Source organism: Lissotriton helveticus, chromosome 3_1, assembly GCF_964261635.1.
Source record: "Lissotriton helveticus chromosome 3_1, aLisHel1.1, whole genome shotgun sequence".
In the NCBI taxonomy this organism is placed as follows: Eukaryota; Metazoa; Chordata; class Amphibia; order Caudata; family Salamandridae; genus Lissotriton; species Lissotriton helveticus.
Genome location: NC_136061.1, coordinates 1,868,339,274 through 1,868,364,879, shown reverse-complemented (window position 1 = coordinate 1,868,364,879; position 25,606 = coordinate 1,868,339,274). Strand labels below are relative to the sequence as shown.

The window sequence follows — 25,606 nt, the reverse complement described above, 5'->3', positions numbered from 1 at the left end:
TTGTGTGCCCCTGGAAAGAGTCAAGGAATTCGATTATTTGGGTATTCGCCTGTCTGACTCCATGCAGTGGAGCTCCCATCCCACAAAAGGGTCGTTGGGGCACTTCTCAAAGAGCAGCACTCGTCCTCATTTAAACCTATTGCCCCTGTGCTGGATATCTATAAAGCGAGAGGAGTAAGCGCAGCATTATATGGGGCAGAACTCTGGGGTGCAAATAAGATCGTTCTCCTCTCCAGATCAGAGAACAAATTTCTGAAGGATTTGATGTCCCTCCCTCAGAGTACAACAACGTTACCCCTGCAGCTGGACATGGGTTGCTGCTCAATTAGAGACCAGGCCCGTCTCCGACCGCTACTACTTTGGGCCCGCCTATGGAGGGTTCCTGAACTTGCTAGCTACGCAGAAGGGCTGTCAGAAATATTGCTGGTCTAAAATCGGGTGGCTTAGTAATGTTAAATCCCTGTTTGAAGACATGGGACTTGGGGACGCATGGACATCTAGAATTGCCCCCCCCCCCGAAAGCTGCCATCAAGACCACTTACTGGCAGTGGGTAGCCAACAATCTAAATTCCAACCCCAAGGAATGTAGAACAACCATGGAGTTCCTCAAGATCAAGGATTTGCCTCAATACGAACCCTACCTGGACTTGATTTCAAAGCCTCTCGATAGAGCCTTGTATTTTAGATTCAGGGTGGGCCTGCTCCCCCTGAGAGAATTGTCGGCCCGTTGGAAAATCCCGAGGCAAACTGTTCCTTTTTGCATATTTTGTACATCTAGTGTGGAGACTGTTGCCCACTTTTTATTTGAATGCCCGGCCTATAAATCCCCGAGATCCAGGTGGCTAAAACCACTATGCAGGGGGCTGGCCACCTGTCACCATATAGTCGCTCTGCGAATTTTAATGTCGGATACCCGCCCGTTGTTTGTATGTGGCATGGCTAAATATTTAGGCTGGGCGTGGTCAATTAGACTTAAACGGCTAAAAATTATTGTTTAATTGTGGTCATGTATTAGGACCATTTTACCTAATTTATTGGAAAATATTTTATCTTAACTGTTTAGCCAATGGTTTTAATGTTCTGGTTTTTTGTTTGCTGTCCTTCTAATGCTTTTAAGATATTTCTTTTATCGAAATAAAGCTAATTGACTGACTGACTAGCATCTGAAAGCTATTTTTCACTGTGGCAGGCCTAGAAATCCTATGTAGAAAAACATACTACAAATTAAAATCCTAATACTGTATCTCTGGAATGGACTAGCTAGTATCATATTTAAAACAGCTATTTTAATAGTTATTAAAAATCCAATTCAATTGTGAAATAGATTTAGGAATATTAGAAAAAAGTTATATTAGAAAGGTACTTTTTTCCCATCCTGAAGATCCTGGAGCCTAATTTGGACTTGGTCTCCCACTTCTGCCAACCAGTAATTAGCATTTGAACAGGTGTGAAATGCTTCCCAGGAGACTGGGATCACCATAGTTCACTCCCCACAGATACCCCTAGCTCTCAGAGCCCAGGCTTAGTGTGACCAAATAATATTTCTGTCTTACAATTGCCCCAAGTGAGTAGGATTGGCCCCGAAACCTTTACTCCATTGGTTACGGCATGCTCAGAAGTCATTCCAATCCACTAGCACATGCCAGGCATAAATGTGCTAGCTCCAGGCACCCAATCCAGAACGGTTGTATGCCGTTACAACGCATTCTGTTGTAACGCATGCGTTACAACGCAAATGCCATTCCCTCGCATAACCTTTACTACGAAAATGCCTTTACCTCGCATACCTTTACAACGATTTTCGTTGTAAAACCATGCTTGGTAATGGCATATTTATGGTAAATGGTATCTTAGATTAGGGGTGGGCGGCGAATTCTGTTCCGCTCGCGGAACTTGCCAAATTTCGGTATTTTCGCGTTCCGTGCGGAACGCAAAAATGTCAAAACGTCCGCGTTCCGCGGAGGAATGGAATTCGGGGGCATGAGGGCAGTAGAAAGTACTCCAGTTGAGTAGAGGTATGGCACAAAACAGTAGCATCTTCTTGGTAAATAATAAATATCAGGGCAGGATTCATTTTGGCACAATGCTCCTGCCACAAAAATTAAACCTCAACAGGAAGCACTTACACATATAAATAAAGCAGGTGCCCGAGTTGAAGCTCAAATTCAGTAACGCATTAATCAGCCCAAAAAATTAGTGAGCACTGTCGAGGCTAGGCAGGTGTGCTTTCTCCCCATATCTACTGTCTACAATTAGCTGTAGTTCTTGATGGAGGTCTTTGTATCCATGAGTTTCTCGAGCGCAATCCGAGTGTAGCTCCTGTGACCAGGGGGAAACATCCTTTACAACGAAACTTTTTCCACCCAGTACCTTTACAACGCAGGTATTACAATGCAAGTCGTTACAACAACTTGCGCTGGAGGGCGCTGTAGGATAGGGAACAGTTTAATTTACTATCCAAAACCTTCCCTACTATCCACGGCGACTGGAGTTGAAATAGTAAATTAAACTATTCCACTATCCAGCGCCCCCCAACGCAAGCCGTTGTAACGACTTGCGTTGTAAAACCTGCGTTGTAAAGGCATGCGCGGAAAAAGCATGCGTTGTAACGACATACATCCGTGACCAGGAGGCTGCTTTGCCCTCATCTGTTGCTCTGATCGGTCTCTGACCCTATCAAGAGGCATGTGAACTCGCAAAGAAGCCCCGCCCCCGGTGACAAAGTTATAGACACATATGGTCACTGATTAGCCAGTAGAAAGTACTCCAGAAAATTAGTGAGCACTGTTGAGGCTAGGCAGGTGTGCTTTCTCCCCATATTTACCGTCTACAATTAGGTGTAGTCCTTGATGGAGGTCTTTGCATCCATGAGTTTCTCGAGCGCAATCCCCATGTAGTTCCTGTGACCAAGAGGCTGCTTTCCCCTCATGTGCTGCTCTGATCGGTCTCTGACCCTATCAAGAGTTGAATAGAGGTATGGCACAAAACAGTGGCCTCTTCTTTGAAAAATATCAGGGCAGGATTCATTCTGGCACGATGCTCCTGTCACAAAAAATAAACCTCAAGGGGCGCAGCGAAAGCTCTGCGAGCACGCAAACTTTTTTGTGTTCGCGGAGATTTCCTGCTGTTTTGCGGAATTTTGCTCTAGGCAACTTCGCAAATTCCGCCCACCCCCTCGCTCCAATTTCTATAACTTTTCCCTTGCTCCCTCCCCCTCCTACTCTTTGATTATTTATTTAAAATACTCCTCCTTTGTACCCCTGCGCGACCCACCTCCCCCAATCCTTCTAAGAAATTGTTTTATGACGTTACAACTGCCAGTCAGTCCTTGTGCTTCCTGCTCTCTAATCTCAGCAGTCCGACTGTAAAACGAAATTGAAATTGAGTCTCGAGGGGAATTTCTCGTATGCAGCTGAAGTGCTGCTCCCTGGCTGTTTTCTATCTCGGCCCTGAACATGGAGTTCGCTCCCTTTAATATAGCCTTATAGCCCGCCGTAGCAGGCTATACCGACTATTAAAGGCCTTCTCCAGCATTCGGCTCGGGCCTTCAATAAGGGAGAGGGACTTTAATAGCCGGTATAGCCCAGCTACGAAGGGCTATAAGGCTATTAGAACATTCTGCCACTAGAGGGTAGAATGTTCGAACAAATAAAACACAGCCTTAAGGGAGTGCGAGGGTATTGGAATCTCCTTAGGCTCCCTGAAGCCTTTGTTCACAGCCAGAGCTGTGAACAAAGAAACATTGGAATGTTGGAGCTCCAGGCTTATACCAGCCATTATAAGCCCGGAGCTACTCCATTGTTTTTAATGGAGCTCCCAACATTCCAATGTTCTAATTCACCTTGCGATAATCCCTCTCCTCTAAAATTTTCTGTAGGAGGGGTAAAGGCAGATTTCCGCCAGTCTAATGTATATGAATAAAAGCACTATATGTAAATTATATGGAAAAACCTCCACTATGCATGAACACAACAATTTTAACTCTCTCTTCCATATTTCCTGTGTCTTGGGATCACTCAACCCCCTGCGGAAATCAAATAAGGGTATTATTGTTTAAATAAATCCGCCCCCCAGCCCCCAATCCTTCTAAGAAATACCCCTGCCCGGAACCCTAAAAATGTTGCCCTGAGCGATTCTCGTGACCACAAACCCTTCTAACAAATACCCCTCCCCGGAACCCTAAAAACTGCCCCTTCGCAAAACAACCCCCTCATCCCGTAACGTATTATTTTCTTAGACTTTAATGCCCCTTACCTCTCCACGACCTCTCCTCTCCAAGCTCTTCTGAGGTGCGCTGCACATCGTAAAGAGGAAGGGGAAGGGGAAGTGTTTTTCCATTTCCTCTAACGACGCCGATACCCTCCAAATCTTTCCTCAATAAATGTTTTGTCTGTGAAGCCGACGGAAAGAGGTGCGTTTTTTTCATGGAAATTCTTTGTAATGTTTAAGTCTGCATTTTTTGGTCATTAGCTTGTTCCTTCAACACACATGCCTTTACTACGTATCTCGTAGTAAAGGTATGCGTGGCAAAGGCTATTTGTGGTAACCACGCATGCGTTGTAATGCATGCGTGCTTATGTGTATGCGTGGAAACGGCCGCGTTGTAGTGGCTGTTTCCCCTCCAGAACACTTCTGGATCAGTAGAAAATCAGAAGAAGAATGACCCTGCTATCTGGGACATGAGAATATCCTAGAATATTGGTCCAGCTTTTCTTTTTGTTACAAGGACAAAGTAGACTCCAAGGGTCATATGGATGGCCTCCTGGTAAAGCTACAGGGACACAGCAATCTGCAAGAGGCCTTTTCCTGCAACTGCCCAGCTGACCAGTGGCAACTTTACTTAAACTGCACCCTGCTGTTTGGCCTCTATCTGACACCCTGTGAGTCTCAAAGGGGCAGATTTACAAGGCCGTTCCCCACTTTTGTGTCATTTTTCCCATGTTAAAAATGACGCAAAAGTGGCACAATGGGCTTATAAATCTGCTCCTAAATGCCTTCTCTGAGGTCTTCTGAGGGAGGAGGGTTTAAAAGTGTACGCCTTTGGTGGGTTGGGACGTATAGGAATCAGAAGCTAAAGTCTTTGACCAGGACTAAACTGGCTGGTGTATCCAACTTGCTTGGTCACCACTACTTTTTGCTTATGTTTTATCGCTGGTTTTTTAAGTTTGCACACTGAGACATTACTGTCCTGTGCCTACTGCATGTGCTCTGTCGCCTAAAATATGTCAAATTGGCTTTACACCTAAATGTCATATTTCCCTTGCCCATTAGTCCCTAGTATATGGTGCAAAGTGTGCCCATGGCCTGTAAGTTATATCACTAGTGGACTGCAGCACATATTATGTCACCACTGAAGTGACAATGCAAAACATGACTTCAGGCCTGCTATTAGTAACATGGCTACACAGCATACAACTGTGAATTCGACCTTCCAAAGAACCCCTTTTGACAGGCCTAAACCCTCCTTTTAAATATTAATGTCACCCCTAATTAAGTCTTAATGCCAACAGGACAGGGTGTTTAATATTTAAAAGTAGGATATGTAAAAGTTTAATGTAAAACATGTCCTTACACTGACAATGCCCCAAAAGCTATGTTCACTGTAGCAGGGGTAGTTGTTCAATAGGAAAGCATTGACAGCTAATATTAAATTAAATAATGCTATCTTCACCTAACATCCAGCTAAAAAAAATGTTAGACATTTTAAAATTTTAATCACAAATACAATTCATTGGTAAAGTTGGATTTGTACTAACTATTTTACAAATGGAACTTTTCAAAATTACCTTTTGCCTGCCTTAAGCCCCTGGACCCACATTTGCATGAGTTTCCAACTGTTATACAGGAGTGCAGTAGCTCATTGATAAGGTGTGAACTTGCTCCAAGAGCTGACACAAAGGCCTTTCAGTGCGGGAGGTGTTCTGTTTCTCTGACAGAATGGCCATCTGGGCAGTGCTAAGCCACAAAATTATCTTCAAAGAGACAACTCTATCATAAGCAGGTGTAACTAACACAAAGGCATTTCCCCCTCTTTTTTATCTGTTATCAAGTCAGGCACCAATCCCAGTGAGAGAGAAGCTGTCCCTAGAACCCTTTTTGAGTGACAACAGAGGAGGGGTTGCTCATTTTCCTCACTACTCTTCTAAAGTGGGCACCGGAGCTCTGCGCAAGGGAAGAAATGTTCTGTGATATTGATTTTATATAGAGGGGGCCCTGTGGGATTACTTGCAGTAAGTCACACAGGAACTGGTGCACAAGTGGGCAGAGATACCCCAGAGAACTCTTTCCCTATTGGTTCAGAAGGGCCAAGAGTCGCCCCCACCCACAGGCTAGCACCAGCTTTAAATGTGGCACCCCAGGAAACGCTTTCAAGAACACTACTGGACCTGTGCAAGCCAGAAGAATGACTCCAACAGCTGTTGAGAGCTCTCAGGAGTCTTTAGAGGCTGAACCTGCTCTGACTTGTACCAAGGACAAAGGAGTGGACTCTTAAGGTCAGTTGCCTCACATCCTATTAAGCTACATGGTCACAACAAGCTGCTAGAAGCCCCTTTCCTGAAGAGCTCAGCAGACCAGTTCCAACTGGACTTGCTCTGGCCCCTGCTGATGGCGTCTGCTGGAGTGAGTCGTGGCCAAGAGCTAGGACTCCTGGCCATGTCAAAGTGTTCTCCTCCTAACCTTCTGAAAAATCTGGGCCTTTTTCTGGCCATCCAACAAGGGATCATCCTTTGGAACTTTTTTCGAATTTCTCTTGCTGTCAGTTTTCTCGCCAAAAGTGTCAGTGGCTTCACCGGGACTACAGAGCCATTATCAGCCAAAGCCTGCTGCCTTGTCCCGCTGAGGATGTTTGACTTCCATTTCAAGGACTAAGGGCTTGATTTAGATTTCGGCAGGCAGGTCACTTTCACAATGGTGACAGATATCCGTCCGCTGAATTATAAATCCCATAGGATATTATGGGATTCATATTTCAGCTGATGGGATATTCGTTACTGTTTTGACAGAGTAACCTCTCAGCTGAAATCTAAATCAGGCCCTAAGTTAGAGGGTAAAACTTCCAACCAGGATGAGCCTGGTTTTTATATCCACACATGCTTTATTGCGATCAGCCTTAAATCGTGCCTAGGGAATGGTCAAGCATAACCAGATGACTGCAGCTGGCGCTTAAAACATTTTGGAGCTACTTTAATTTAAAACTTTAAAAATTCATATCTCTGGTTCCCCTATTAGATTGTTGTCCATTTTTATAAATTGGATTGGGATTATTACTGTGTTTTTTTTTTTACTTTTTAACTTTTTTGATTCTTTTTTATTTTAAACAGTTTTAATGGTTTGTATGGGTATACAAAGTGCACCCCTCAAGTTATATAGCATAACATTACATGACAACAATCAGCATAATTGCCTATCCTGCCCACCCCATGGGCTGGCAAGTAGAAAATGCATGTACATTTTGCTTATATAGAAACAGCACAACAACAACCTTTACCCCCCAAATCGTCCCCAACCATCCAACTATCCCGGTACCATCTATCTCTGTTATAAGTCAGTAGACCTGCCTTAGCAAAAAGAACTGGAAAAGGATGTACCTCCAGGAACACTCCATGCAGTCCCCAGGGAAGGTATGTGATAGAAATTAGGATTTTGGTTGGCAGTGGTATGCACCAAGTCCAAGCAGGAACCCCAATTCGGGTCAAGGTAAGAAACAACACACCCTAAATCAATCTGTGCTACCCCTCTTGTAGCTTGGCACAGAGCAGTCAGGCTTAACTTAATAGGTAATGTGTAAAGTATTTTGCAAAACTTAAAACAGTAACACAGTGAAAACATCACAAAAGACTTCACACCAGATTGGAAATAGAGATCTTAAATTTATAATTAAAACAAGACCAAAACGACAAACATCCAATAAGTAGAATGGGAGTTAGGAATGTTTAAAGAATAAACAGTAAAATAGAGCTTAAAAGCAAAAAGCACCAAGCGGAGATATATGGTAGCGGTGGACCAAGTCAAATCCAAATGTTCAAGCCAATGAAGATGGAGCGCGGGTCAGACACAGTTCCAGATACGTGCCTCTGAAGTTTAACCTTCTCAAGAATTGTGCCAATAGTTTTGTTCATTGGGGAGATGTTCGCAAGGAGAGCATCGCTGGTGGTGGTCTGTGAGGTGCGAGGGGCAGCCAGACGCCGCAAAGGGCTGTAGCTCACAACTAGGGATGCTTGTTGTGTGAAGAGACAAACTTGCACCGGCATGTGCCGAACATTTGTGCAAGTAGTGCAGTTCTGGAGCACACACAACTGTTCGCGTTTGTGAGGAGCCAAAAAGCTTGTTACTTCTATAGATACTGATAGTATTAGGTAAGCACATTTCAATTTAACAAACAACAGAAGGCTGAGAATTCTACCATATCCTTCCTTGCTGCCATCGGGCGCCATGAGGGGAACGGCCAGCGCCTCTGCCATTGCGCTGTGAGGGGAACGGCTGGGTGCTATCCTGCACGCCGTGAGGGAAACGGCCAGCGCAAGGCAGAAAACTGCATATCCCAGCAGCCCCTTGCAACCTGAGGCGCACCTCTGACGCGCCAGCTTGCGCCCGGAGGTGCTACAAATAGGTCAAGTGCCCCCGCAGCACGGGACGCACAAGACCTACCTTCCTTGCTGCCATCGGGCGCCGTGAGGGGAACGACCAGCACCTCTGCCATTGCGAGTGAGGGGAATGGCTGGGTGCGTTCCTGCACGCCGTAAGGGAAACGGCCAGCGCGAGGCAGAAAACTGCATATCCCAGCAGCCCTCTGCAACCTGAGGTGCACCTCTGACACGCCAGCTTGCGCCCAGAGGCGCTACAAATAGGTCAAGCGCCCCCCGCAGCGCGGGTTGCACGAGACCTACCTTCCTTGCTGCCATCGGGCGCCGTGAGGGGAACGGCCAGCACCTTTGCCATTGCGCCATGAGCGGAATGGCTGGGTGCTTTCTGGCACGCCATGAGGGAAATGGCAGGCGCGAGGCAGAAAACTGCATATCCCAGCAGCCCCCTGAAACCTGAGGTGCACCTCTGACGCGCCAGCTTGCGCCTGGAGGCGCTACAAGTAGGTCAAGCGCCCCCCGCATCGCGGGACGCACAAGACCTACCTTCCTTGCTGCCATCAGACGCCGTGAGGGGAACGGCCAGCACCTCTGCCATTGCGCCGTACGGGGAACGGCTGGGTGCTTTCCTGCATTCCGTGAGGGAAAAGGCCAGCGCAAGGCAGAAAACTGCACATCCCAGCAGCCCCCTGCAACCTGAGGCGCACCTCTGATGCACGAGCTTGTGCCCGGAGGCGCTACAAATAGGTCATGCACCCCCCACAGCGTGGGACGCGCCCGGGTGAAGGGCGGGCCCGTCCCTGCCCGTCATCGCCATGAAGAGGCAGGGCCGCCCCCCCTTTAATTTATCTTCAAGGATCATCTCACATGTACTGTTTCGTGTTATTTAATTTTTACTCCCTGGGCAGTAGAGGCGCTGTCCGGAGCCTTGTAATTTTAGAACATTCTTCGCCATGCTGAATGAGTCGTGAACTGCCCACTTCACACTAAACCCGTCTCTGCAAGCTATATTGGATCATAGACTCTCTTCTGAGTGCCTAGACCTTGCAATGCACTTTGCACTTAAGTATTTTTTATCAATGAATTGTTTATATTTGAAGCTGCTGACCATTATATAATGCACTTAGTACTTTTCTGAGGATTGTAACACCGGTCTCGAGGAGCTTTTGTTTCAAGCTACTTTAGCACTTTGTGTCTTAGCTTTGAATTGCATTTTTGCACATTACACATTGCACTTTGCTCTTTGCACACTAGATTAAGTAATTGGCTAACAATTACTGGTGTATACTCCCTTAGGGACTGGTGTATTTTTTAATAGGGTGTCTATAGATTTATAACCATGAGTAAGCGGAGAATAAATACGGGGAATAGTGTGGTGGGTACACTAGATGCCTTCATTTTGAGGGCTGAATCCACCCTCATCCATGAAATACAACTGACAGAACAAAGGTTATCTCTTGATCCACAATCCCCGTTAGGTAGACTTTCTCTAGCCCCTGCATTCCCCGAGTCTTCGTTGGCAATAAGCCAGGATGTTCCCACAGTCAGGTCGAGTTCACCTTTACCTGCCCCTTCAGTTATAACGATACATTCTGGCTCTTGTCCCTCTAAGGAGCATGAACCCACTCCTGTGAAAATTAAGGCGACTACCAGAGGGCAGATAGCCAAGCTTAAATCAGCCTGTAATAACAAATCTTCCATTACAAAATGAAAGGGACGAGGGTGCAAAAAAACAAAATCAGCTCAGGGAACACCTGGAGTGACCTCACCAATTGTCTGCCCCCCAAGTGATGACAATGAGGGTAATCCAATTCCCATGAACCAGACCATGGCAGGGCAACTATCCAAGAGCTCTGAGGAGGGGAATGTGTGTATAAGGTTAGAAACCATGTTATCCACCTTATTAGACCCCATGTTTAAAAAAAAAGTGCAATTGAAGCGAGGCTAGCCCAATTAGAGGGAACCATTGGCTGCAATCTTCCAGCTATCCCGGCAGTGATCCCACCTATCAACATAGTTGACACAGTCATGAGGGGCAAAAGAGATGTGCGGGAGGGGACATAGGGAGGGTCAACCGAAAGGTTTACATTTAACGGTGAGCCCCAAGACAAGAATAGTCTTAATAGTAATAGGCCTAGAAGCCCATATACTAGGGCTATTTCTTCCCAGCCTTCCAGCAGAGTAGGATCTCCTGGGTCCCATAGGTAAAAGGGGGCAGGAGTGAAGGAACCACCAACCATTGAACCTCCCGACAATAGACCTCCCACCTGAATCCACCCCATATGTAGTGGTACTGGGGAATGTACCTCCCCTTCCTACTGGGGCTATGGAAGACTATGCGCAACTAAAGAATAAACTAACTCACTGGTTCTCACATAACACCTCCCTGGGCCATCGCGTATCAAAAAATATCTTAATGGCACGTAGGGTCAATTGGATAGGGAACTCATGTAAAACGGATAGTGGAGACTGTGTTATTGTAAACTTTGACAATCCCTTTACTGCCGGGCGTATTTTATCTAGGGACTTTAACCTCACCCCATTAACTGGTTCTGTTATTAAGGCTTTTCCCCTGGGTTATTTTTATAAGCCTGTCCCCCATATGAAGATTCCAGAGCATGGCTGTATGGCACGCCAACTAGGAGATTGGTTAAACAAACAAGTTCCCCGGCAACAGCCTCCTGCCCTAGCCCATTATGCTCCTGGATTAGATAGACAGTCACATAGCCCCCAAACATTGGTGCTAGACAACGGATTCGCATCTCTATCTGGGTTGGAGAATTGTGATTGACTGCGGGTTTCTGTACCGCCTTATCCTAAACCAGCTACACCCCCCCAGACTACAAGGGACTTAGCCATAAAACTTGTAGATGTGAGGCCTAACAACTTTTTATCCCGGAACATTGCTGGGTTGGCTAATAAACTTCAAGATCCACAGTGGGTATGCTATGTGAAACAATACACCGTAATTAGCCTATAAGAAACGTGGTTGGTGGACTGCAATCTTTTCATAGAAGGTTATAAGGCATTTTTTGTCCTGGCCACCCCTTCGGTGTGGAAGACCAAGAGGTGGTTTAGTTACTTACATTTCGGTGGCTGTTGATTGTAAGTTGAAGGTGATCCCATCTTCACATTGGGGAATTTTGGCATTGTCAGCTAATAGGGGGGACACTAGATGGGGAATTCTCAATTTTTATAACTCGGTGGCCTGCCCACAAGAGGAATGTAACATCACCAATTTGGGAGGATTCATAAAAAAATCCATGGGCTCTTATAACCTCCTGGTTTCTGCCGATTTTAATATACACCCCTGTGGTAATCCCTCAACATCTTGTACTTCGGAGTTGGGCTGCCCCCCTATATTGGGTTTTCATTTTGAACACCATTCTCAAGGTGAACTGTTGAATAACATGTTGAATGAATTAGATATGGTGGTTAAGATGTTCTTAACCAACCCCCCCACCAAGTTCCCTGTACCAACGTTTAAGGGCAACGGAAGAGGATCATTTATTGATTTTATTCTAATTTCCGCGTTGTTACAATCCTTTTTTAATGGTTTTAATATTTTAGCAAGTGAATTTAGTGACCATAACCCGGTAACAGTTAATATGTCGGGCCCTTTAGCGTTAAAATTAGGTAAGGCCCCCAATAGAGGCACCCTGAAACCGACAGACGGAAAGCACAGATTAAAGTGGTCACAAGTATCTCCTGATAGTTTTTACAATAATCTGAAATCTTCTTGTTCCCACGAACTGGAACTATGTACATCTGAGTGGTCCACCCCAAACGAGATCCTTGGTGCATATGAAGTGTTAGCACAAAAAGTAGAGGATCTGTTATGCGTGCCGGCCAGTGGCACTGCTGCACATGGCTCCAGATGGTTTGACTCCCACTGCTCCAAATCAACTAAGCGGCTGAGGGAAGCTCTGACGGCCAATCCAAGAAACCAATCGGATGTCCGGGCTTGCAGAATGGAATACAAGTTAGCCCTGGCCAAACGTAAGGGAGCTTTGAAGGATGATGCATGGAAAGAGTTGATTGACTCTAGCACCCTGAGGAACAGCTCGAGGTTGTGGAGTGTTGTAAATGGGCCCTTATTTTATAAGGAAGTGGGGGATGGCATGGTGGCCATATTACAGAGGAGGAGTAAGTACTCCATTTTAAAACCATGTTTGATTGCCCGCTCGATCCTAACGGTAGCAAACCCAGGATTAGGAAGGACGCTTTGATCAGTTTCAATAGGAGTTACATTATGGAAGGGATTCTAGGGCTAACTATTAACAAAGCTCCAGGCCCAGATGGGATCCCCCCTGATCTATTTAAGTCAGACCCTTTCTTCTGGGCCCCGATTCTAGAGTCCCTTTTTAAAGCTGCAGCAACTAATGGGTGTCCTCAGTCCTGGGCTTGCTCTACTATAGTTCCAGTTTTTAAAAAGGGTAACAGAAACAGCACTCACTGCTATAGACCTATCTCGCTTATCGACTCAGTGGTCAAAGTGGTGAGCCGGGTCCTTTTACAAAGATTAACTGTATGGGCAGATGAGAACAGGATTATGTCGGACGCCCAGTACGGCTTCCAGCTGGGGCGTTCCACTGTTGCCCAGTGTCTTAATCTATATATGGTACTGAGTAAGTATACTTTTGCCCACTCTGGAACCATCCACCTTGCCTTCATGGACCTGTCGTCCGCTTTCGACTGTGTTAATAGGGCAAGCTGTGGCAGTCCATGGAGGCAATGGGGGTAGAAGCTAGCATTGTCCACTTTCTTGAGGACCTGCACTCATCGACCAAAGCTAATGTCAGGTACTCCCAGGATCGGCAGGTTACCAAGGACATCTTGATCAAGAAAGGAGTCCGGCAAGGCTGTATTCTGGCGCCGTTTTTATTTAACTTTTATATCAATTAATTAGAAAGCGTGCTATTGGCAACCAGAGCTGATTTCCCTTATGTAGGACAGCGGGGCATCCCTGTTCTGCTTTACACAGATTACGCCGTTTTATTATCCAAAACCGAATTGGGAGTACAAACCCTTTTAACTGCTTTCCTGGGATTTATGACAGAACGGGACTTAACCATTAATAACTCGAAGTCCTATGTAATGAAAGTAGGGGAACATATGAAAAGGAGTTTCCAGTTTAGACCCGGTAAAGACAAAATCCCACGTACAAGTGTTTTCTCCTATTTAGGGGTCTTATTTGATGATCAATTAAAATGGAACCCCTTGATTCAGAGAAAAAAGGGGACCTGGCCCGGGTTATTGCAGCAATTTTTAATTTTGCCTCCGAATTGGGGAAGAAACAGACAGGAGCCATGTTACAAGTTTACCAAGCGAAAAGTCTAGCCATAGCAACTTATGGTAGTGAGATCTGGAGGCATTCGGCTAATGAACCCCTTCAGGTTGTGGAAAATGGGTTCTTAAAAAGAATACTGTGTGTCCCACAAGGAACCTCGAACATGACTGTCCGTGAGGAACTGGGGGTCTCCTACTTAATTACACTCTTGCTTTGCGACCCCTGACCTTTTGATTAAAGTGTTGGTTAAATGATCACCTACACCTTACCAAAGTGATTTTAAAAGAGTGCTTGTCCCTAGACAATATGGCTCGTATCCCCTGGCTTAATTATATTAAAAGAGGGTTCGAACGGATTGGGCCGGGCATTTTATTCTCTAAGCCAGATATAATTGTATAAAAGGATGTGGAATTAACTAAGACAGCCTTCCTGAATCAAAGGCGATTAGATAGGGAGGCAGAAGAGATGCGGAAACCGAGTGTCCGGGCATACCTTTCTCTAATAACAACGCCCTTACCAGAACCATATCTCATGGGTTCCCTGTCGACACATGAGAAATTTCTTCTAATAAGGTTCCGGATGAATCTTTTTCATTTTCTGCTGGCAAGACCTAAGGGGGCATCAAGAGGCCAAGTGCTAGCTTCCTGTGGCTGCGACGGAAAGTCTCCACAGGAAATGCTGCACTTCATGATTTTTTGCAGTCTGTATGCAGTCCCCAGGTGGCATTTTTTAATTCCTATTTTAAAGAAATTGAATTTTAATCAAGTCAGACCAGCATTCATGTATTTACAATTATTGAAGGAAGACTGTATCTCTTTTATTGTAGGGTTTTTAAAAGCATAATTGAGATCTAGACACTTTATGGATATATAGCTTATTTATTCAGAGATGTTTACAGATGATTTACCTGTGTGGCTACGGAGCTAGTTTCTCTTTTTTATATCATGTCAATAACTAATTGTTTTTTTAATGTATGTAATTGTGTGACTTTTATGGTTTTGCAAACGAAAACTGAACAAAGTTTATTGACTGACTGATTGACTATCATATTCTCTTTTGAAATACTCCATTGCTGGACGCGGATCACGATCTACTGATCAGATCAGACACTGCCCTTCGGCCCCCAGACTTTGATGGCGGCCTGCGTCATTTGCTGATTTCCTCGTTTGGACCCAGGCAGCGGATCCCTTGACCCTGCCACATTACCTGACCACCACTAAACGCTTCACGGGCCAGAACGGGGCTCCGTTTCTGAGCCACTGCCGAATACTCGAACCTTTGAGTGGATCCAGACAGTGGATCGAGTGCCCTCGACCCTGCAATATTACCTAAACATTAGATGCCTCTCGAGCCAGAACGGGGCTCAGTTTCTGTGCCATCACCTTCTCACTCCCGATCTCGGACTCTGTCGAGCCCACATCGACTTCAGCAGGTTTCCTTCCCATTGCGACATTATAACAGGGTTCCCAACCTCGAGCCTGAACGGGGTTCTCTTTTTTCTGCGCCATCACCAACTCACACCTGACCTCGGACTCTGTTGAGCCCAAGTTGACACCAGCTGGATTCCCTCCCATAGCGACATCACAACAGGGTTCCCAAACTCACCGCACCACTATAGACTGCTGAATAACCGGCCAGCTACCACTGCACACTCACCCAATCCGGCCACCCGGTCCTGATGAAGATCCTAAATAGATAGGATCGAAACACCGCCGACCCTCAATACAGCGCGACTCATGGCGCATCATCTACTTTGGTTCTCAATCAAACATCAATTACTCATCCACTGAGGACGAACCATTGTTTTTGTATATACTGTTTTTCACTGTGTCACTTTGCGTCCTTCGCTGTGTTCACCCACATGTCACTCGCGTCGTCACTCTTTGCTTCACTATCACTTAGTGCACAAAGCCCCCTTGGGTTGCCACCGCATTCTATGTCTCCAGTGCTGCTTTGACTGTTTTGTATAAAATATGTCCTTAAATATATGATGCTATATGCACTTCTAAAAACTGAAATTCTGAGTCTCTCTTCCTTTTCATCCATGTTCTTTGTAATATCTTGTACATACAATTATATCTGCCGCTTTTTTAAATCCAATTGAGAGATTGTTGTTTTATGCACCCCTCTTTTGAAATAGAGCAGATCTCCTGAAATCCTAAGTCCATTGCTGTCTTAAATTTTCTTTAGTGCTTTACTAGCCAAAATTGTGCCGCATAAATAGAGTGCAAGAGGTTATGTATTTATTTCGAGGACTTGGTAGAAAATGGCTTTCAATAGAGGTTATTAGCCTGCATAGGGAAAACCTTATAACCTTGGGTGTCTTCAGGGAAACTAATCTAGACAATTGGTTCAAAGGCAAGGCTAAAATGGATGGGGATGCCATCCAGGGGCATAGGTTGACTTCTTTTTAGTAAATAAAGTTATGTCCACGGTTCCCATACATTTGTTTTCATATGCAATCAGACTCAAGTGTGCTTCAAGTGAGGTTTTGATACTCTAGGTATTGCCTGGTGAAATGAAAAGATGGGCACGAACAGGGAGCCTCTAAATTGTACAGGTTTACCTCAGTTGATTCATTTGTAATGCCTGTGTTTAATTATTCTTCGCTTAGAAAATGTCGTGCACGCACATGCCAACATTTTGGAAGAGGAAAGTGGGAGATTTCTTTTTAAATAATCGGGAGAATGTATTTCTCCCCTGTACTTCTTCTGCGGCCTGCATCGGCGTGTATGGGACTTGCAAGTGTGCTGCTACAAGATTGCATATCAGAAATTAAAACATACGTTTTTTCCAAATTTGTCAGGACTGGAGCACACAGAAATCGTTATGGCAGGCAGAGAAAGCGTGACAAAAATGGTGTGCACTTGCAAGCAGGAGCAGGTTACTGGCAGTGCATAATTCGAGTCACACAACACCAGGCCCTTCCATCTGGAGCCAGCCGAGGAATCGAGTTTTTGCATGCAGGAACCGGGAGGCAGGAGACCAGCCATGAAATCGGTACTTTCCTGCCTGAATTGGGAGTGTCGGCATGTATGCATGCATAATGTATAGAATTATAGATTGGTAAAAGTGAATTTTGGGGTTGTGTTCCACCGAGGGGTTTTGAGTGACATCAAATAGACAACGAGAGTAAAGCTTGAGTTGTTTATGATGTGACTCAGACCCCCGAGGTGAAAATCATCCTTGTAATTCACTTTGTACCCATCTATAATTTTGTGTTATGCATGGCCCCCAAAATCATCTGCCCCAGGTTTCCACCATGATACAGCGGCAAGAGAGTAATGGGGGAGCCATACAGAGCTTAGCCTCTGTTATGTATGCATGTTCCAAAGTTTTTAAAAACTGATATTCACTTACCTGCCATCCTTGACAAACCTCCACCATCTTCCCTGCCTTCCTTCCCCCTCCTGCAGCTGTGCTTTCTGCTTTCAGTCAAAGCAGCCAAGCTCTCAAGGAGGCCTGTCAGCCTGGCCTGGAAGGCCTTCATGACATCACAACAGTGGGTAACCTGTTTTGATACCAACTTTTGTGCCATCATAGCAGTGGGTTATGAGTTTCAGAAACTGTAATATAGCCTTATAGCCTGCGGTAGAGGGCTATACCAGCCATTAAAGGCCCTCTCCAGCGTTAAAGGCCCGAGCCGAAGGCGAGGGCCTTTAACAAGGGAGAGGGACTTTAATAGCCGGTATAGCCCAGCTATGAAGGGCTATAAGGCTATTAGAACATTCTGCCACTAGAGGGCGGAATGTTCTAGCAAAAAAGAACAAAGCCTTTTCGGAGTGTGAGGGGATTGGAATCCCCTCAGGGTCCTTGAAGCCTTTGTTCACAGCCAGAGCTGTGAACGAAGAAACATTGGAATGTTGGAGCTCCAGGCTTATACCAGCCATTATAAGCCCAGAGCACTCCATTGTTTTCAATGGAGCTCCCAACATTCCAATGTTCTAATAAACGATAGAGACGCTTAATGAGAGCTATACATAACATGCCTAATTATATTTCGAATTGAATCTCCGCGTTTTAGACTGGAAATGACAGGGTCCAATTTGCGGCCGTGCCTACATTCTGTTTGTTTGATAATTGTTGTTAAAGTATCGGTTTTAGTCTACATAGGGGTGGGTGGGCTGGGTACCTCATCCCAAATGTAGATGTGGTGAGGACATCTGGTCAGAATGGAGGCCGTTCACTGACTTGCCCCACACCACAGCCTGCCATGGAACTGTTTTTGAACAGAATTCTGGCTGTTAAGTATTACATACACAAATACAACAAACATTGGCAAAGCAAATAGGCCTGACTTTGGCAAGTTGGTGCAGTGATTTTTTTTTTTATTGCAAGGATAGGCCACAAATTAAAACAAAGAACAAAAAAAACTCATGCTGTTACCTAAACAATGTGACTATGGGCTTGAAATAAAAAACAAATTAAATCACATATCAGTTTATTAGAACAGTATGGGTGCTTCGTAGGAGACAGGTGTACTTAGGAGAGGTATAAAAATATTTTTAGTTTAAAAGAACATCACTGGAAATTCTTGCTAATGCAAAGAAAAGGCACTGTTGACTTTGAGTTACTGCAACCTGGAGCGATTGTTTAAGCACAGAAGGATATTTTTCTTAAAAAAGGATGAAAAATGGACAAAGCATTGGAAACCAGTAATATAGGTCCACTACCTCTGGCATTGAAATGCACTTCTTTTTAGGCAGATGCGCACTTATGATGTAGCAAAACGCTGTCCCTCACAGTTCAAGCGATCCATTGATTGCAGTGGGCTACCCAATTGCCCCATGCTGTATGCCATGGTGGGCAGAAGCAAAATGTGGGTGACATTTGAACAGCCCAGTGGATGAAGAGGGCTGACTAAAAGCAACGCCATGTATGTATAGTAAAAATATAATCTTTTTTCTTGCATGAGGCCTAAGAGGCAGCTAAATCTGTCGCTTGGCCAGACCTAAAAAAGATCCTCATGGGAGCTTCCGTAACTGTCAAGCAGCCCCATTCCATGTTTTACACCTTCACCTGATTCATGCTTTTTGCCCACCATCACCTGGATTCCTGTCTCAAAATGGGATTTCAAAACTTATATTTTAATTTTTCCTGTTTTAGCTGATTGAGGCCTTTTTATTATTGTTTATTATTATTCCATATTGCACATCAATGTACATCTGACAACCCAAGTATGACAACCCAAAAGTTTTGACTTCTGTTTAGTATTTAGCTTTCCTGTGTTAACACACATACACCGCATGTAATCAGAGGGGCAGACAAAGCATCATTGCGATTGCATGGCAAATCAATAAATTGGGTACAAATAGTGTTTGGTCCCAATTTCAGATTCTGAGTCCGGTGCTAACTGCAGATTTATTCATAGCATTTTCCCATGCAAATCCCGCCAGATATTACCTTGACTCATTTGGACTGGGAAATAAGGTTGGAAATGAGGAACGCATGTGGTTTTAACATGCGGGGTTTACTTAGAAATAGTTTGGACACATTTGGAATGAGGTGAGCAAAAGGAGTGTGTTTCTGAAGACAAGTTATTCATTTTCGGGGTATGGTATTTGACATTCTCTGTATACAAAGTAACATATTACTGTTATTTTTATTTGGCAGACCTTAGTTGGATAATAAGCATCCTGATATGTAATTTGCAAGTCACAGAAACATAATCTTTTGACTTTTCTGCTTACCTACCCCCATTGCATTTCACATATTTGTAAATCTATGTATCTGGCACATGTAAATGTATCATTTATAAAGAGGTGTTGCATTTAGTATTGATTGCACATGTAATTTACATTGCATTTGCTTTATTATAGTTAGATAGTGCATCAGTTATTCATATATTATTCATATGATTTATTATATGTGATAGAACGTGCACCAATATTATATTAATTCTTGCATTTTACATTATTTATCCATAGTCCTACTCTATTCAAAATAATCAGAAAAGTGTGTTTAAGCCTTGTACAGATAAGAATTAGGCAGAGAGGAATATTCAGCTTTCTTCCTGTGAGATTGGTCCCCAGGAGCTGAGCTGCCGTCATCCTTACTGAAGGCCATCAACTTATTCGAGCCAGTGTAGCTTCCTGTTGTGACTTGATTGCAGCCTCTCCTTGCTCTTATGCCTTTCTTCCCTACTGCTCAGCCAGGATGAGTGTTGGAATGTGTGGTGTTGTCATGGAATGCATGGGTGCCTGGTGATGTGCTCAGTGTCAGTTGGTGTGTTGTGGCTGAGCAGCAGGGAGGCTGCTCCTGGTGGGGCTAACTTACATCTTTACTTACCATCTTATCTACCAACTAAATCTTCTGTAACTGGAACAATCAACTACCTTGTTGTGATTTACCTCTTGGCTACATATGGACTTCTTTTAACCACAATACTTTCCATATTATCTGCCCTAGACTGAGACATTGCTTTTAATTTAGCCTTGTATAGATGCTTCTGTGTTGCCCATCTATGGTGAAAGGACTTTCCAAATTCACTAACAAACAATCCTGTAGACTCCTTTGACTGATCATTGCTGAGAATAATCCTCATTTAAAGGTGGTCTGTGGGGCAGAGTCCAAGGTGGTACATTGACTCTGAGACTTTGCATGGCCAGGGGTTCTAGGAGATCTAAAACGGGACCATACTTTAAAGAAAGCTGCAAGAAAAACTGGCTCCAATACTGCATGATATTTACCGTACCTTGCCGATTTGGTGTATTAAGCACCAAAATCCATGGTATTCCCACAAAACTTGGTGCGAATATACCCCACAGGATCACTATTTATTGAGTGCAATAAATATAACAAACTCGGACTCTTGGTGTGTTAATGCCCCAGGTGCAGGGATTGGGGTGAAAACTGGTTGTAAAATGTTTAAATGCTGTGGAAAGTGCTCACCCCCACAAGCGCACTTGCACCGACAACGTAAGCTCTTCATTAGTAAAGCGACAGAAATAAAGTTTACAATGACACATGCATAGCATGACCAGCCAAGCTACCCTACCAAAGGGTCCTTCATCCGTTTTGTCCTTTGGCTGTCTTAAACCTGCACTGGTTCTGCCTGAGCCCTCCTACTCAAAGGCACTTGCCTTTGAGGCAGGCGCTTGTCTTTCCAAACATCCTGTGTGCTTCTGATGTGGGCCCCCGCGGAGTTTTTGTTATTTTTTCCAATTTGGGAGGCCTGAGGAGAGCTGGCAGCAAGCAGTCATGGCACTTACAAAGCCTTCAGTTGATGCCTGTCACTGTGTTGCTGTGCATTCTGGTCACTCATTCTTTTTGTGTTGTCTTTCTTTCAGTTACTGTACAGAAACGGGAATCGTATGCACTTATAATACAACAGGTAAGGAACGACAAAGAAAACGCGTCAGTTGCATAACTGTTGTATATTCTTACTTGGTTCAATATGGCTACTTGGTGTCCGTAGTGACAAAAACTGATTGGAGAAAGTGGACTCTCTATTTCCGTTTTTAATGGCCACAATGATGGATTGGAGAGAGTGGACTGGCTCTTCATTTTTTGTCAATCGAAGGGGAGAAGGTGGTCATCATGATCTTCATCATCATTCTCATCTTGATCCTGATTCTCTTCCTTCGTGTTCTGGAAGTTCATGAGGTCCCTGACCTCCTAAGTGTTATATGTTTCCTTCTTCGTGTTTCTCCATGCTTTAACTCTTACTATGTGTTTGAGTCGTTCATTTGTGTTTTGTTTGTAAGGGGAGAAGATGTGTTGTATATTCTTACTTGGTTCAATATGGCTACTTGGTGTCTGTAGTCCTTTCTTAGTGTTTCTATCTTGTAACCTAGAAGTGTGTTCTATCTGGTGTGGGAAGATTCCAGCCTTGGCAGTTGGTCTGGTCAGCTGTGAGGTTTTACTGCTCTGCTGTCTTCTTCTATCTAACTTAATAAATATACCTTAATAACCTGAAGACGTGTCCTGCTGCTTACATAATCTATTTACAACAATAACCTACACGATCATCAGTGGGCAGATGTGCTGCCTGAAATTCACACCATTTCTTTGTCTGGTGTTTCTTGTCCTTGTGGGGTCCTCCTGACTCCTGAGTTCTCATTATCCCTGCTCTGTATGCATTGGTGGTGAGGAGAGGCCAGACTGACAACCAGTGTTTCTAGCATTGCATTCCCAAGACAGTTTTCCAGCTGCTTCCAACTGAAACGTATGCGATTGCATACATTTGTTTCTATCATAGCTACGGGCTAGTTGCACAGTGTCCAACAGATGTAAAACATCATTGGCTTTAGTTCTTTTCCTTGACTTTGCTTGTTACTCTGCTCAGCAGGAGACCATGGATTTTCTCTGGCTCTTAAGATATGGAGGAGAGTCTTCCAGATATGTGACGTGTCGGCAGGGTCTAGCCTCTGCATTCTCCGGTATGACCCCCCCTACCTTCCCCTCCCCCCCAGCACTCCTGAGCACGGTGCCGCTTGCAGCTGCCTCAGTGGCAGGCTCACTGTACCTGCTCTGAATCTCTCAACACTAGGGTGACTTTAAGCTAATCCTCAATTTTCAGGGTCTTGTAAAACTTATAAAACATGTCCGGAATCCCAGGAATCAAATGCCCCCAGTGATGCGTCCCTCGTGGGACTGCACAGTTCGTTCCTAACAGCGCACACAGCCCTGCCATATCTTGTGGAGGAATGACTCCTGATGCTCAGGCTGATTGTGCAATAGATTGTTTTAAATTGGAAGCAGGCAGAGCTCACATTACATCAATTTTCGGCTTAGCTGTGCATACTAAGGGGGATATTTACCAAAAACTGTCAGAGCGCTAACGCCGTGCTCCAAATTTTTTTTAAAGCAGGGATACGCCATATTTACAAAATGGAGGCACACCCCTGCGTTTCCCCTAGCGCTGGTACTAAAGAAGCTGCTTAGCGCCAGCAAAGGCACCCTTGTGCCATGTTGCAAGGGTGCCTGCACTGCAGAAGTGATTGTGTATTATGTCCCTTCCTGCACATAAACAATCACCCCTACAGTGGGGACACCGTCCTGTACATAAACAACCTTTCAGGCGATTTGCTTTTTCTATGTGTGCTTCTGAATGGAGCACACAAATCTAAAGAGCAAAATACAAGGAGAAATAAAATAGTTCTCCTTGTATCACCTGTTTACAGCCAGGTATTTCCTGGTCTTATTTTTGGCGCAGCCCCATACCTTGTAAATATGGGGCACTGTCAAAAAGCAATGGGTTTTGCAGCAGAATGCCCACAGCAACACCCATTCCCTGGCCCTTTTCCACCGAACGGCCACAGCAACACCCATTGCTCGCCTCTTTTCTGCAGTACACTGCTGCAGTAAGGGGCACATTTACAATTTGGCGTTAAGTGGCTTAACGCCACCTTGTAGATATTGGGTTGAGGTGCACCGCGACCGGGGCCTCAGAAAAAGTGATGCTCTGGCAGCGTTATAGGCTTGTAAATATGCCCCTAAATGTCCCTGACAAAATCCTAACAATTAGTTCTCTCCCACCATTATTCCTCTGTTTTACCGACCCCTTAATGCTCTATGCCCTGTCCAAGTCCCTAAATGCAACACTTTTAACATATCAAACCATTAACATCCTATTTCTTATTAAAAAACTCCATCAACTTCTTGTTCAGCCTGCCAACACTAAACCCAGGCTATAAACAATGTTATTCCTTAAAATGATCTTTTCCTCTTCTTTATTCCTTCTTGTCATCCCTGTTCTCTCCTTCCTCAGCCTGAGCTCTCTCATATTGACAGAAAACCCTCCACTAAGATGTTCATTAACTTCCTCAAATAAATCCTGTTTGTCAAAAAGGATAAATGCACTCTATCATGACTAAACAACGTCAATCATGCATATCCAATATGTATGTGCCTCACTTTCCCACTTGTCCAACACCTAACATAAAACTGAAATGTCTCTATTAACCTCCTTACGAGCCCTGTTAAAGACTGCTGGTTTGCAGGCTCCTCGCCATACCCTCCGTGGCAATAACTGACAAAAATCTCCTTTTTGTCCCCATCTGTATTATATCACTCTGAAATCCTTCTTCATCATTTTCAACAATTCCCATCCTGTTAGTGGGACCAGGTCCTGACTCCCAGATGAATCAAACCCATATGTGGTCTGGGTTGCTTCTCTCCAATTTCCTATAATGAGAGCAGCATTTGACCCCGCCACATCCCCTGTCCCATTTCAACAGCCTGTGTTCCCATTCCCACTTCAAAAACGAATGGCAGAATGGACTAAACTCATCAGAAAAAGGTGATGGACGGAATACTGAACATTGTAAAACATTCACCCCAGTCACAAATGTTGGTTCAAAATCCCTATTTGTATGCTTTCCATGGCACTCATGTATGGACCCAGCCATTTTCAAATCAGTCTTGACCCTGCTCCCCATGGGAACCGTCAGGCCCGAACTGCCAAGCCACGTGATACCCTGAAACTAGTCCCCGGTTGCTTGTTTGTGGTCCATGGAGGTCCTGGCCTGGCAGTTCGGGCTGGACTGTTTGCATGGGGAGCAGGGTCAAGACTGATTTGCATTTGGCTGGGTCCAAGCTGAACTGGCATCTTGAGCACAAAAACGATGTATTTAGACACAGATCTCTGTACTGGGGGTGAATGTTTGACAATGTACAGCATTCCGTCTCCAAGAGTGGCTGCGTGAATTATAAGGCATTTGGAGAGTCAATCAACACATCAGGCTTTTCCCTGGACCCCAAACATATATTAAAATCACCTAACATCAGCAGGCTGGAGTGTAAAAGAGTGTACTTCGAGATAAGGTCAGTGGCAGCAGGACGCATTAGGGGATGAATTTAGTTGGAAAAACAAAGTTTCCCTTAGATTAAAATATGGTCTGTGCAATAGGAACTTAAAGTTTGTGACATAAATAATCACCAGACCACTTTGAGTTAGTTTTTCTTATCCATGCGTATTGCCAACTATTATCTTTCATAAAGAGCCCATACGTCAGTCTTCTGCTTACAAATGCTATTTCTCGAAGGCATATTCAGGATGTCGCCTCCAGCAGGAACAGAAGGATCCTGATACGGAGTGTTGGTAAAACATGCTTTTTACTGATCGCACATTTTCACTCCAGTCGCTATTCCCCGCGACAGTGTAAGGTTGGGGTGGGTGCTATATTCCACTCCGCCAACAGAATTGGCAGGATTTAGGCACCTTGCCTTACGCTTGTAACGTGGAGTTCTGGCCAAATTCCACCAACCAACACAAATCACAGCCCGAACAGCGTGACGTGCCCAATTCTGCCCATTCACAGAATTCTGCGGAATATCACCGAGATTTTTGTAACTGTGAAATTCTTCGAAGTGAAATTCCTGGAGTTCTGCTCAGGCCTAGTGTAAGGTATCCCATATCTGCACTGGAATCCTCACTGTCAGCTTCTTGCCACCTCGCTCACCGTACATTGTTTCACCCACAGAATCATTGCCTACAGCTCATTGAGGTTTAACCTGTACCCCTCTCGTGTTTCCCTTGAACTGAACATTTCCTCATGCCCCTTGACCAACAAAACATTGTCCCAACAGAGGCCTACTTTTGCAATTTGGCCTTTCATGCTGAAACTTACACAATGATCTGTAACAATGCCCTTTATTGAATTTCTATCATGCCTTTGTCTATTCACTTTTGCTCTCACTGCTTACACCCCGAGAGGTGGATAGATGTCAAAGGTCACAGGTGGTATGTGAAAGCCGCTTGTTTTTTGTTCTTCTGGCAGTGGTCTGGCTC

At 44.6% G+C, this 25,606-nt stretch overlaps 1 protein-coding gene across 1 annotated transcript in view; it reads left to right on the top strand.

The window, feature by feature from the left end:
* The window catches only part of LOC144825191 (mucin-2-like), a 1,014,272-nt gene that overhangs the window by 598,897 nt on the left and 389,769 nt on the right, over window positions 1-25,606 (top strand). Inside the window, exon 28 of the mRNA XM_078684042.1 lies at window positions 21,162-21,205. Coding sequence (XP_078540168.1) covers window positions 21,162-21,205 — 44 coding nt within the window. The remainder of the gene's footprint in view (window positions 1-21,161; window positions 21,206-25,606) is intronic.